This window comes from Triplophysa rosa, linkage group LG12, assembly GCF_024868665.1.
Source record: "Triplophysa rosa linkage group LG12, Trosa_1v2, whole genome shotgun sequence".
Lineage (NCBI taxonomy): Eukaryota > Metazoa > Chordata > Actinopteri > Cypriniformes > Nemacheilidae > Triplophysa > Triplophysa rosa.
This window is the reverse complement of record NC_079901.1, coordinates 20,533,211-20,547,890: the sequence shown is the minus strand read 5'-3', so window position 1 is coordinate 20,547,890 and position 14,680 is coordinate 20,533,211. Positions and strand designations below refer to the sequence as shown.

At 37.5% G+C, this 14,680-nt stretch overlaps 1 protein-coding gene across 1 annotated transcript in view; it reads left to right on the top strand.

The window, feature by feature from the left end:
• Nucleotides 1-13,662, top strand: part of tmtc2b (transmembrane O-mannosyltransferase targeting cadherins 2b) — a 97,206-nt gene extending 83,544 nt beyond the window's left edge. Inside the window, exons 10-12 of the mRNA XM_057348490.1 lie at nucleotides 3,560-3,674; nucleotides 7,775-7,838; nucleotides 10,498-13,662. Of these exons, the coding sequence (XP_057204473.1) occupies nucleotides 3,560-3,674; nucleotides 7,775-7,838; nucleotides 10,498-10,677 (359 nt within the window). The 3' untranslated portion in view covers nucleotides 10,678-13,662. The remainder of the gene's footprint in view (nucleotides 1-3,559; nucleotides 3,675-7,774; nucleotides 7,839-10,497) is intronic.
• Nucleotides 13,663-14,680: the final 1,018 nt, after the last annotated feature.

The window sequence follows — 14,680 nt, the reverse complement described above, 5'->3', positions numbered from 1 at the left end:
GCACGCACACGGGCTAAAACAACGTTAACAGGTCACTCCGTAATGGGAAGATAATGACGTTGTATGAATCCAGACATTGTACCGTACGTACTTTGCTGACGCAGAGGAATTTGTGAAATACTTTGTGGTTTCTCTAAGCCGTAATTGTTCATATTTAGCTCTTTATCTGTTGTTGGGCTTCTAATTGTGGTTAGGTTTGTTGTGTCTGTCTCGACAAGATAGATGATGCTGTGCAGGAAGTAATTGTTTCTCAGTTATTGGAGGCGTACCTGCTATACAGATGTTATTCCAGTGATACGAAACCACCCACGGCCGGGCGAGTCGACAGGGATAATTAGATCTTATTTCTCAAAGGAAAACTGCATATGAGTATCTGTATGAACACGATTTAGGCAAATTATACCCTCCAGCCACTTTCTCTCTGTGTGAGACTCGGAAAGTGTTATTGAAGCTCACTTTTAAGGGATCTTACCGTTTATCCCAACAATATTTGCTTAGATTTATTAAAGTTCTGTTCATCAGATTTGGGATTTTTACTTGCTGTGCATTTGGATCGTTCTATAATATGGCTGGCTTTTTTAAAGATTTTAAGAATTTCATCTGAGAAATTGTTTTTGATTAAAAATTGTGACATCTCAAATTGAGGCAGATGTACAGTACACGTTAATATTAAGATAGATTTTTATTTCTTGCTCTAGTGTGTCAGTAGGAAAAATCATTTTACGTTTCCAAACATTCCATTTGCAGGTAAGTTTCTACAAGCATCTTGGAGACATTGCCACAGTTTTTATTTATTAAGACAGACTCAATGATGGTGAGATAGAGCTCTGTGTGGAGCACCGGCTGTTGTCACACTCCTTGTGTGTCCAAAAATCTCACTGGATTATTACAAATAATTATGAAAAGGAGTGATTCCTACTGTGTGTCAGTAGGGAAACTGATATTTCCTACTGACACACTACAGCTAAATATATAAATAAGTGGCTTAAAACCATTTTTTGGCATGAAAACACTAACAGACTTTTCCACAGTACTATATTTCTAGGTCTCAACCCGAGATAGCTGGCTAGACTTCAACACCCCCTATGACCTCAGTAGACATAAACGATATGGAAGATGGAAATACGGTCTTGGCCAAAAGTGATGTCCAACTTTGAAAAGTTGACATCTTTGCCTCGCTATACAAATATATTATTAAAGAAGTATTAAAAATGTAGTATGCGTGTTGTGAAGTTAGAGACTTTTAACTTCCTAAAAGTTAGAGACTTTTAGGAAATTTTTAAGAAGGCTTGGCAAAAAATGTACAAAATATTACTAAATAAAAAGATTAACACAGTTTAATAACAGGTAAGATTGTAGTCAACGCATACTTTATCTTCCGTGACCTTTTTTGTATAGGCTACAGTATATGAATGAAACCCATATTCCCTGCTGTTAACAATAGTCCAGTAAATACATTAAAAGTCTTCATTAAATAGTGTTTTGTACATTTTGAACCACATGCCTCATATTTTTATATTTGTTTAATCGAATCTGAGACGGCAATAAAAGCAAATATTGTACAAATATGTGCTCCCGAAGATTACATATGGCCATTAATGCATATCCCTGTATTTTTACAAATCTTTGTATAACGTTTGCTTTCAAACTGTGGGGTTGTAGGGTTATCCTTACATCATTTTAAACCGCTTCCTTCAAATCTGAGATTTCCATTGTTGTCCCTGGATGCACTGTGTGTGACTTTCATCCAGATAAACACAGCACCTCTGGCTACAACAGATAACGTGTTTTCCACTCGAACGCTGCCAAAGCATCTGTGTAATATAATCTAGTGTGTGTCTGATCTGAGATCTTTGGAGCGCAAACTATCAGAAGGCCAATAAGGATGATCTTATGTTTCCCTCTATTGTACTGCAGAACGTGCCTCCTCTTCTGTAGTTTCCATTTTGTTGATAGACTGCCACTGTCGTTCACTATATGGTAAGAAATCTTATCTCATTAGCAGCTACAAATCACATTTAGATCAAAGAGGTGCTTACTATTAGAAAACCAAACCCAAGTATTACCCTTGGTATTACACTTCACAGCACAACTCGTCCCAAAACATGATATCTGAATTCATCTGCATTGGAGGCTGTGCTCTTATTTTTTAAAGAACACCTTACAATACCCTTAAAGGCAGTGGCGTAACAGTGATGACGGGCCCCAGTGCAGGCTATTACGACTGGTCTCCTGGGCTGCAAGGTTATGAAGCACATGCAAACACACAGCGCTCGGCAATAGAAGGGAACCCGTATAAAATCAACATCTTCTCAAATAATTGAAGAGATGTATTCAAGAAATGTATTAAAAGCATAACGACGTATTGTTTCAGCCGTACTCGGAGGCTTTGGTGTCATGGTTTGTTCGTTACGCATTGGTTGATGCAACATTTATTAATTTTAAGATACATTTTATACAAAACGAAATTCAGTTTAAAGAAATGTTTTCTACTAAACAAAACTTAATATTAAGTGGTCAAAATCATGTCTGACCCACTCCATGTCTCCCGACATATTGCACATTGGTCTTAGTTGTGCTGTCCACTTTCCATAATCAGCATAGATGAAAATAAAAAGTAATAGTATTTCCTAATATTAAAACAAATATGAAACTAAAAAGGCTTCTTTAACCCTCTGGCCGACGAACGTGCCGGTGCCTTCTGGTGGATTTTTTCCTCATGACAGCGAAAACAACCCGTCATTTTTGGCCGTAAAGATTAGTGCAAGACATCATTATAAACTATAAATGGTCGGCTTTTATTTGTGTACACAATAAAAACAAAACCTTGTGCTTTTGTAAAATAAAAAAACAAACTGTCAAAAAAAGCTGTCTCTGCGAGAATCTTTCTGAAGTATACTTTTCAAAGATGGACTGGCAGGGGTGTAGCCTACCTTAAAGAAAGAAACATCTCCATTCTCTGGAATGTGTTGTTTTTGAAATATCAGTTCTGTTATCAGTTCTCTCTCCGTGCTCGTGCACAATGCGCAGTCTTCACACAGACAATCGAGCGCTTCGTTCTGGTAAAAGCACAAAACAAAACGCACACAAACGCGTTCTTGCTCTTGTTATACAATCACCGATGACCACCTTTGGTTTTAATGAGAGAAAAAAAACGTCTTTCGTTTCTACTTTCATCCAAAGCTACTTAGGAACTGTCTGGTTTTGGCCTTGAAGCACAAGATTGTGAGAAAGCTACTTTACTACAATGCGTCAGGCTATTTATTCTGTGATATGCCGCAACGGTACAGCAAACATTTCCAATCCCAGTTCCTCCTCTTTCCGCCAGCCTACAGGAGTAAGCATTTCATTTGTCATGGAAACATGCCTATCGGAGAAATCTCAATTGGACAAATAGTCTGTCTGTGACTAGCGTGGTATAGTAGCTGCCCGCTGTCTCATGTTTCAGAGACTTGTGCAGACCGAACCATCCTTTCCACTGCCAAAGGAAACATTTCACATTTGTCTTTCTGAGGGAGTCAAAGAATATATTAAATGAAATTCCCCTTTCCTTCCTCAGGTCAGTTTTTGCTGGAAGAGTCTCGGCTTTTGGAGGCTGCTGAGATGGCGGAAAAGGCAGCACGTTTGGACAGTGAAGAATTTGATGTGGTTTTCAGTGCAGCTCATATGCTCAGGTGAGGAGGACATGCTAGGATTTATATGGACAACATTTTTACCATGATTGAATACCTTTGTTTCTGTACAAAATGGGAATTTTTCCCATAATGCATAGCAGCCGCATCGCTAGAGCTGTGGTTGTCAGCTGGTGGGTTGTATATGAAAAGTGTTGTCAATCGGTCTAGCCAGAAAAAAATGAGCTGAACACTATGTGTGGAATCTCACCTCTATTAAGTATGGTTTACGTTTGTGCAAGCCTCAAATTTTATATCCAGAATACAGTATATAAGTTGCACGTTTAAATTTCATTTTTTTCTTAAAGGGATAGTTCACCCAAAAATGAAAATTCTGTCATCTCATGCTTTTCAAATCTGTATGACTGACTAACTTCTGCAGGACACAAAAGAAGATATTTTGAAGAATGTTGGTAACCTGTACCCATTCACTTATATTGTACGGACACAAAAATAATGCAAGTCAATGGGTGTCATTGTTGATCGGTTACCAACATTCTTCAAAATATCTTCTTTTGTTTTCTGCGGAAGAAAGAAAGTCCAGGTTGGAAATGAGAAAAGGTTGAGTAAATGATGACAGAATTTTCATTTTTGGGTGAACTATCTTTTTAAGGATGTTTTTGTTTGCTTTGGTACAACAGGTTTGATATTATGTTGGGTTGCCTGTTAATGACAAGTCTGTTGTAAATCACTGCCCCAGAGAATGTTTGTTTTCTTTTTTATCCTTTTTTTTACTCTTTCCACCCGCCCATTTATATTGATGTGTTCTTTCTCCTGCCATACCGCTGCACCCCAAGTGGAAACATTTGGATTTAGGAGATGTAATGTCAGCGTTTATACCCTTGCCTTGAGGATTTTGCTCAATACACTTGTATTATAATGGCTACCCCCGCTTCGCATGGTGTATGGTTACATATTTCCTAAAAAGTATTACAGGCCTAAAGCAGATTTTGCACAGAGCTTTATGCTACACGAGTTCAAACACTTGGTTCTTAATTGCTGTCTTAGACTGTGTCCTCTCGCCATCACGCTGGCTTGTGGTCCTTCTTATTTGAAGATCAGGTTCCTACTGTGTTTGTCTTGGAAAGATCTACGGAAGGATCTCGGACGGGGGGGAGGCGAGTGTGAGCGGGATGGGGAAGTACAAGGCGGCTTTAGATGTGCAGCGTTTTCCTGCGGCTCTCAGGGGCCCGTCTGTACTGACAGGTTTGTTTCCATGATATCGGTTTCTCTGGTCCACTTCGAGAATCATTTAGATAAACCTCAGCCAGGTTGTGGGGCCATTGCCTGTTTATTTATTGTCGCTCTGTCAGTAGAAAGTATTTAGTGTCCATATATTCATAAAAAATGCAACATGCTATTTGGTGGATATGATCCTATAACAGCCTTAAAGGGATAGTTCACCCAGAAATGAATATGATTTCATCATTTACTAACCCTCATGTCATTCCAAACCTGTATGATAGAAAACAAAAAAGATATTTTGAGAAATGTCTTAATTCTATACAATGGAAGTCAGTGGCGACCAATGTTCTTCAAAATATGTTATGTGTTCTGCAGGAGAAAGTCATAGAGGTTTAGAAATGATGTAAGGGTGAATAAATTATGAAAAAACGTCAGTTTGGGTGAACTACTCATCATTTACTCACCCTCTTGACATTTTAAACCTGTCAGGCTTTCTTTCTTCTGCAATACACAATTGAAGATATTTTGAACAATGTCAGTACGAGAAAACGTGGTCCCCATTGACTTGCATTGGTTTCGTGTTAATACAATAGAAGTCAATGGGGACCAGCGGTTTTGGTTACCAACATTTTTCAAAATATCTTCTATTGTGTTTTGCAGAAGAAAGTCATACAGGTTTGAAATGACAAGGTGAGTAAATGATGACAAAAAAAAGATTTTGTGGTGGACTATCACTTTAAGACTGATATGTCATTGATGCAACTCACTGACTTGAAAATATGTACAGTATTTTCAGTTTCAATAAACTTCTAAACAATATAGTCTCTCTGATCTCTCATGTAATACAGTTCTCCAAGGTTTCGTCAACGACTGAATTGTTTCATGCATTTTCTCGAAAGGCCTGGTGAGGATATTGAAATGACATAATCGGTGGATTCTATTGCGGTGGGATGGAGGAAACGTTTCAGTTGCAATTAAAGAGATTAAGTATTTAAGAAGTATTTGTTCAATTGAATTTTGGAAGTTTAGATCTCCAGCAGGAAGGTCCAATTGCTGCTGTCTTTCACATTTTTTACCCTGTATTAGTTGTGGTCGCGGGGAGCAGTTCAGTCTTAACAATGAGTTTTGACTTCCCGCTGACAGCGGTGGGTATTTTTTCACTGTTGATGCCCAAGGGATCCCTTTGTCTTTGCAGACAATTCTAGTGATCAAGCCTTGTTTAATTGAGTGCATGTGAATGTGAAAATTATATGGAGTTAAACGCATCATGTTGGGGGATTGTAAAACAGAATGCTGAATGGTAAACACATGGTTCGGTTTAAAGGCTGTTGAGCACATTTGAGCACGTTATTTTGATCTTTTTCTGTATTTTGAAGTTAAGAGATCATTTAGATCTTCCGGTTTAGGAAAGGTCAATGCAATTAGATTAAATTGAAGATTTCAGGCCGGTAAATCACTCCTTACAAAATAAAATCGTCTACGTTTTAAGCAAATAGAAGTAAAGATTTTCCAAGAATACACCATGCATATATTTTAAGGTTCTGTTCTTTTTCTAGATTAGAAATATATTGGATTGGATGACCCTACAACCATCAAAAGTTTAGTGTTTTTTACTCATCCTTGTATTATTTTGGGACATTGCAACCTACTTAAACATAGATCATATTTTATGAAGTAAACTTAAAACACTGTGTCTGTGACCCAAATGTGCCATCTTTCTCACATTATAGAAGGAAAGCTGTTCAGAGTTTGTACAGGGATAAGGGCTATCTGGCAAAATCTCTGTATATATTTTGGTCATAAAATCATCGCTCACTCATGTCAAGGTTAAGAAACTGGAGCATTGTGCGTCCATACTATTTATCTGCTTGAATATTTTGAATATCGACTGAAATCAAAAGGAACTTTTTTCCTTTTATTAAAAACATGTTAGCCTTAAGGACATCAATAAACTTAAATTCATATTTAGAAGATATAAGCGTTCAAAACGGACAGTCACGGAAATGCTTTAAAAAAATCTAGAAGTTCCATGACATCACGCTACACTTCAGCCTCGTCAAAGTTCTTGTCCAATCAAATGCGCTTGAGAATCTGAAGAGTCCCGCCCACTTAACCATGAAATCACCCACTTGTTCGACATTTATTACAGTATGTCACATGGTAAATGATTCAGTGGGTATACTATTTCCCTTCTTATAAAGGTTGTTTCTTGAAACATTTAAACCTGAACTTTTTACATGGAAGTCGTTTGTTTCTGTTGAAGTTGCAGGTTTACAAACAGGGTGTACGCAGGGTCTTAAAAAGTATTAACTTTAGCTCTTTGATTTCTGTATATACCCTGTCAAAGTAGGACAGTTGTAACAACAGCGTGACAGCTTGGGTCTCTCCATCCTAAATCTCTTAGCTGACTGTCATTTTGTCCACATTGAGCTCTATTTGTAAATGAAGAATAATTACCGGCAGGTGAAAGATACATACTGTACACAGTGGCCCATATTGTGCCACATCTGAACATGGATGAATGTCATTGCCAAATTTCAAAATAAAAGTTCTGAAAAAAGCTCTACGGTAGTATCATTTATTTTCAAATGCACTTGGTATGATATGGAAATGCATAAATTGTTCCGTACGGCACCACTTGAATGTGCAAATAATGAAATGCAAAATGCATCTTTTGGGTTTTACAGGAGCTAAAGATCTTCAAAGCATCTAGTCAGTTGTAGGTCATGAAACAAAAAATAAGGGTTCTACCTTCTGCGTTGTCAATAAAAATGGCATTGTCTTGTAGTTGTATAACCCTCTTTGGCCTCTATACAGCTTTTCCATGGCGTTAAAGTTCAACAAATGGTTCCCAGTGTGATGGTCAGGTACGTTTGCGCTTCAAAATAAAGTAACACAATGTTTATTTGCTTTTATAGGCAAGCCAGTCTCAATGATGGCGCTGAGAGGTTCTACATACAGGCGGCCAACCTGAGACCCAAAGTAAGTAAAGCTGACATCCACACGCACGCTGCTCGACTTTCATTGATTGGTGTGACTCAACTTCTTTCCATTAGTTCCATCAATAACAAAACTGTAGAAGCTTTATAGGCAGTTATTGTGGTTTTGCTTTTTTAAATTGTTTTCACTGTGGAAGGAGTTGTGCTCTTAATTTGACAGCATGCCACAGATTGAGCTTTAAGGCTGGAATACACTGCAATCACAAACTAAACTAAAATCTGAACAGATTTTTAAAAAACTAGACATCCCACACTACCCGATAAGACTTTCTGCCAGTCCACATGTAGTGTATTCCAGCCTTTACTTGTAAAGAATGTTCTGCTTGTTATTTTAATCTACTAAATGCAAATTACGCCGTCAGCCATTGTCATATATAGTAATATATAGTTATTCCCTTCATGTTTTGTCTTTGAACTGCACTCAAATTATATTGCTTCTCGAGTTCGACGCCACTAGTTGTAAACCACGAGTTTTTCGCTAGGAAAATGGACATCAGCACCATGGTTTCAATGGTGTGCTGTGTCTGGACTTTTGCGCTGGGTTACCCCAGGCCAGCAGCTGTTTCAACAGAGGTCACAAGATCCTTTCCACATCTGGTTCCGCTGATGCTGTCACCGCATGCCAATATGGTGTTGTGAAGGGATACTGTGTGGTCATGGGGAACAGGGTGAAGGAGGGCGGTGAGGAAACTTCTTGAGGCCACAGTGGGGTTGATTCCCCGACCTCCACTGCTCACTTCCTCTCATGTGACAGTATCTTGTCCGTATGGTTTGTGTTGTGGTGATGGTTAATCATTGGTTTTGGATGGTGAAGACACGGGAGTCTAAATCAGTTTCCTGTGTGTCCGACATCTGGAGGATTATTTAAAATTGTGAAAGCAGGCGTCACGCCCTTCGGAAAAGAATGCAAAAGTGTACACTATATGGACAAAAGTTTTGGGATGCCCTCTTCTAATAAACAGCTTTGACTATTTTAGTCATTTCCTTGAGCACAAATGTATAATTTCTAGGGGATCTATGACAAAAATGCAATATAATCTACATAACTATGTCTTCGGATGTGTATAAAGACCTTACATAATGAAGCGTTATGTTTTTATTACCTTAGAATGAGATATTTCTATCTACATTCACCACTGGTCCCCTTACATGGAATTCACCATGTTGTTTCTACAGTAGCCCTAAATGCACAAACTGCTCTATGGAGTTCGTTTTGTAAATACGTTATCTTCTTAGACAAAGAAGCGAAAATGTGACGACATCTTAGTTCTGTGTGAGCTACCGTAGTGCTTTGAAAGGGAGGGGGTGGAGTGAGCCGTTGGTTGCAATTTGCAACCTCACCTCTAGATGCCGCTAAATTTTATTTGTTTTATTTCAAATTACTGGAATTGAAAAACATGTTTGTTTGAAGGGGGCATCCCTATACCTTTGTCCATGTAGTGTACAAATATGGGTTGGTGGGGTTGTAGATTTTGTCTGTATTTAATAGGGTTATACTAGATATGGTAGACAACTTATTTGTTTAGAATATTCTTTGGTTTGCTTCCAACAAGTCCCAAATAACAAGAAAAAAAATTCAAATATTCAGATAGATTATCCAGAAATAGACTTTATTGTTTGGATATAATATATAAACCATTTTTGACCATTAAACTACAAAGTATGTATGTACTGTGATAAAAAAATGTTACTGTGATATAAAATGACTCAAACTGTAATATTAGAATTTGGTCAAACCGCACGCTTCTGTTTTTCATGCATACTTTGCTCCGCAGCACTTTTTGTCCGCTGTGAATATATCGGTTGGTTTTGAGTTACGTACTTTCGATGGTTTGATTCAGGTCTGTGTTTGCTCTTAGAAGTAAGCATATGTGTCACCTGAGTGTAGTTAATGTAGTTTACAGTTCATTAATCCCTCAGTGTTAGTTTGAGGTTTGACTTCTCGGTGAAGGGTCAGATAGCACTAATATTTTACTTATGCACTTACATATTATATACCACCATCACGTCGCTCCGAGTTTCCATGTAGAACAACCTGGCAGCTGGCCTAAAAAGGCAGTTAGTTTAAGATTTTTTTGTTTTTTTCTCTCTTGAGTGTTGTTGAATATATGACTCTCACTTTAGAGATTCCAAACGAAGCATAATGCTTGTGCAGAAATGTTTTTTATAGATTAAATCAAACTGTCTTGCAATTAAAACGTTTTGATGTTGCTGACTGAGTGGGTTAGAATCCTGATGTACTAGCCTTTGTTTCAACCCAAACCACTGCAACAAATGTGTTTTTCTATGTCTGTGTTGGGACCCCAGTGGCCCTGCGTGGTATGCTGGGATAAATTTAATTTACGTGTCTATTCGAATCCTCTCATGTGAGAAGAATCAACGTGGTCAACATATTGTTTCCATTGAATCCTGATTCAGTCAACATGAATCATATATCCCTGACATAAGAAAAACAGATGATGGGTGTCCAGTAGAGTTACAGGCCGGAGAATAACAGCCTTTCCGACTAAATTTATGGATCTGTGAACTTTTAAGAAAATAATAAAGGCAAGATATGACTTCAACATAACCTCGATTTGCACGCAAACAGGATAAATATTAATTAGTTCCTCAAACACATTCTGTTTCTCTCTCTCTCGTAGTATCCAGCAGCTCTCATGAACCTCGGGGCCATCCTCCATCTCAACGGTAAACTTCAAGAAGCAGAGGCCAATTACCTTCGAGCCTTACAGCTGAAGCCAGACGACACCATCACACAGTCCAACCTGAGGAAGCTGTGGAACATCATGGAAAAACAGGGCTTGAGGACCTTGGCTCCTTGACTTTGCATAGCTTTGACTATTGAACACCTTCGCTGAAGTTTAAAGTGAGATGTTCTCAGCGGTGAGGTAATACGGAGTAAGGAAGCCCTCAAAACCTTGTTTACCTCACTGGATTCTCAATGTTAATGGAGCACCCACGTCTGGTATAATAGAGAGCTTCTGTAATGCTCTAGAACCGCCGAGCACATCTGCTCTGCATCCTCAACTGGAGTCTTGAACTTGAAGTGGCCCATCGATACATACTTGAAGTGTCACGACAAATGAGATTTTTATTATCTGACACGCAATAGTCTTGAAGGGCAATATTTGTCCCAAGGCTGTATAAAAGTCCCATGAGCATGTACAGTACGTTAACAAGTTCTTTGATCCTTATGATTTGAATCATTAATATTTAATGAGTTCATTGTGGCTCACGGACGAAACATTAGCGTTGAATTTTATGAGCCGATGCGTTTAAATTGGTTAAATAGTTAAATAGACCACAGTTGTACGTTTTTTCCACCAACTGTACAAAACAAAGTTAAGTTTGCGCGTTCGATATCTGAAGTCATGGTTCGAGAAGGATTTATAGCGGAATGCAAATTTTGAACTAATGAAACCTACAGTATTTTTATATAGTCCATCAATGTCACATCTATTCAGTCACGGTGCACCCACATTTAATAAATGGCTACGAGGATCATGAATTGACATGAAATCTGAAGGGACTTTTCGAAAGGCTACGTAGCCTGAAGGAATTTTAAACGACTCGATTTCTTTTTGCCTTAAAAAACTGTGATGTTCACACTTATGCATTTGGTAGACGCTGACATCCGAAGACACTTGCGGTGCATTCAAGGTTTTTGTTCTCTGGGAATCAAGCGCGTGACTTTGGCATTGCTAGCGCTGTGCTCTACCAGTTGAGCTACGGGAAAACTCATGTAGCAGAAACAAAAGGACTTTCTATCTACATTTTCTATTATTGCTGTACTAACATAAAAGGTGAAGGATTAAAAAAAGTTTGGATTCTTCAAAACGTTTTCAGAGATGGACCATGTGTTTCTTCTACTTCTTATGGCAAAGTCTCCATCACTGCATTAGTTAAGCGGACCCGGTAGAGTTCAAACAAATCTTTGACTGATAACTCCTAACCAAATATAAATCCTTTCACTTTTTGCACTCATCTAACAATATACAGCCATATTTTTATAAGGGATTGTTTATGTGTAATATCGGTTTAATAGTTTTATGTTGGAGTGTATAAATGGAGTTTAATATATAAAACGACACATTACGCGGTATGTTGTCGTTCACATGTGAAAATGGTGAGCCAGGATCACAAATTAATTATCATTCTTACAATTACGCTTTCATTGTCTGTTCTCGTCCCTGATTTTCAGTGTTGTGTGCGTATTGATGTAAAAAACATTGGAAAATCTCTTTATCTGTTGGTCTCACCGGTTTCTATGAGAAAGAATTGAGATTGTTATATGAAGTGTGTTTTATGTGATGTCAGTTTTCCATCATGTTAAAGGTCTAGCGAGTGAAGTTTTAGACAGCCGAATCAGTATTAACTTATTTCCTTTGTGTTGTCATAATGAATGAAAAACAGCTGGCACTGTTGTGTGTCAAAAGTATGCAAAAGATTTGCAAATCAAGAGTCCCTTATTAGAAAAAAAAACGTTTATTGAACAATCCAGACCTGTGTAAAGAGACATTTTAAAGGGTGTGTAAAACAGTGGGAACTTTTGGAATAAACCCAGAATTTGTAATGCATTTGTCTTAACTGTGTCTCAGAAGAATCTGCCTCCTCATTTCTCTCCTGTTGGTTTTTCTCCTACAGTTCTGACTGAAATCCAAACAATAGTCATTATTATTTCAATATTCTGATCTTTCTAACATTAGTATAAAGCTCAGTAAAGAACATGTAGGATTAAAAGGATAGTTCACCCAAAAATGAAAATCCTGTCATCATTTACTGACCCTCATGTTGTTCTAACCTTGTCCAAATGTCTTTGTTCTGCTGAACACAAAGGAAGATGTTTGTAAGAATGCTTGTAACAAAACAGATCTCATTCGCTATTTACTGCCATAGTAGGGAAAATAAATACTATGGGAGTCAATGGGGGATGAGATCTGTTTGGTTACTTACATTCTTCCAAATATCTTCCTTTGTGTTCAGCAGAACAAAGATATGTATACAGATTTGGAACAATATGAGGGTGAGTATTTTATTTAGAATCTCCATTTTTTTGGTGAACTATCCCTTTAACAGTAAAGACATCTAAAAAAAGACAAAAACTGTATGAATTGCTCTTTTCTGTGGAACAAGAAAACCCTCACAAAAGAAAAGAAACTAAGTGTTTCTATGCAAGGAAACATACATTTTGGAATATAGTAATATAGAACTTTTATGGTGCTGATATTTATTTTTGTCGTCTTAAGGGCTTTTAAGCCCCGAGTCACAGTATGCTTTCATTGTATAAAATAAAACCTCAGATATTATTTGAAAATGATCAAAATTATAACTGATAACTTTAAGTTTAGAGAAGAATGAGTAACTTTTTTTCTTTGAACTGTTCCTTTAAATTAATATTGTATTTGAAGTACTGATGTAATAACACTTATAAACTTCCTTGCCTTTAGCATTCCCTATAGTAAGAACATTAGAAGTGTACATCACTTGTACATTTGTTCAGTCTTAAATGTCATCATGTTTTATTTAGTTCTCTATAGTGTAAATGATGTAAGTGTCACCTACACAGTGGAGAATACACAGCTGAGACCCCCGCAGCTGTAAGAGTGAGTGTGTCTTTCCTCAGGGATTTTCAGAGGTGGTGAGAGAGAATTGACTTTATAAAAAGACGTGTTTTATTTTTTGGAACGGTGTGGCATTTGTATAAGATGATTTGTAGCTTTTCTTTCATCTGTTTTTGTATTGAGACTAAAGTATGTGCCAGATAAAACTTTTCCCGATGTCACATTTTTTCTATAATAAAGTTTCGCTGTTCCTCTCTTTTCTCCAGACTATACATCGTTGAAAAAAAAAGCATTAGAGAGGTTCGTGATTCATTCCCTTTTATTTTGTTCTTATTTGAAGTCAATTGTTTCATAGTGCTTTGAACAAGGATTATAATGGATAGCATTTTGAATACGTTTCTGTTGTTGTTTAAGTTTCTATCAACAGTTTAAAACAGAACCAAGACATCATGGTCTCTATGGAAACCGGTCAGTCTTGAGTTGTGGCTGTATCATATTTGAGATTCATTGCCATCACTGATTTATATGAATTGCTAAAAACATTACAAATAATTTTTAAAATGTGTATTTTTGTGCTGTCACTTGTTAGTCTATGATATAAAAAAAATGCACTATCAAGATTTGACCTTTGCTCCCTTTACAGTCATAGACATGGGTCATATCTGAAATCTAAAAAATCTTACAGATTTTGGAGTGGGCTGTTATGGGTCAGTAGAGCATTGCAGTTGTGACCTTTTCACAAGCAAGCACTCCTCATATTTGTTTCAGAAAGTGTAAAGATTTAGTTGTTCAAATTTTACATGCTAATTTGTCGCATCATAAAATCATCTCATATCGGTCGCTTTGATCTCACTGCCGATGCAATCTTAATGTTCTCTGATTGAAAGACATTTAATATCCACATCTGGGACCTGTGTTCTGCCCCTCCTCTACACACACACACACACACACACACATCTTGCTGACAGCCAGAAGCCTAGAAATGAGAATCTATGCCATGTGTTGTATCTCACACGTTCTTCTCATGTCTGATCACACTAGGAGGCCTTGTTGATTTAAAATGTGTGAGACGTTTGTGTGCATACAGTATCTTCTACATGCTTCTCATCTCCTTAACTTAACACATCTCATATCTCGACTAGAGACGATCAGTTCATGTAAAACAGTCTTATGCATTGAACTGTGTCTTATGCAGAGATTGGCTATCCATTTGTAAACTGGATATATAAAGTTCCAATACGTTACCATGTCTGAGAAATCCAGG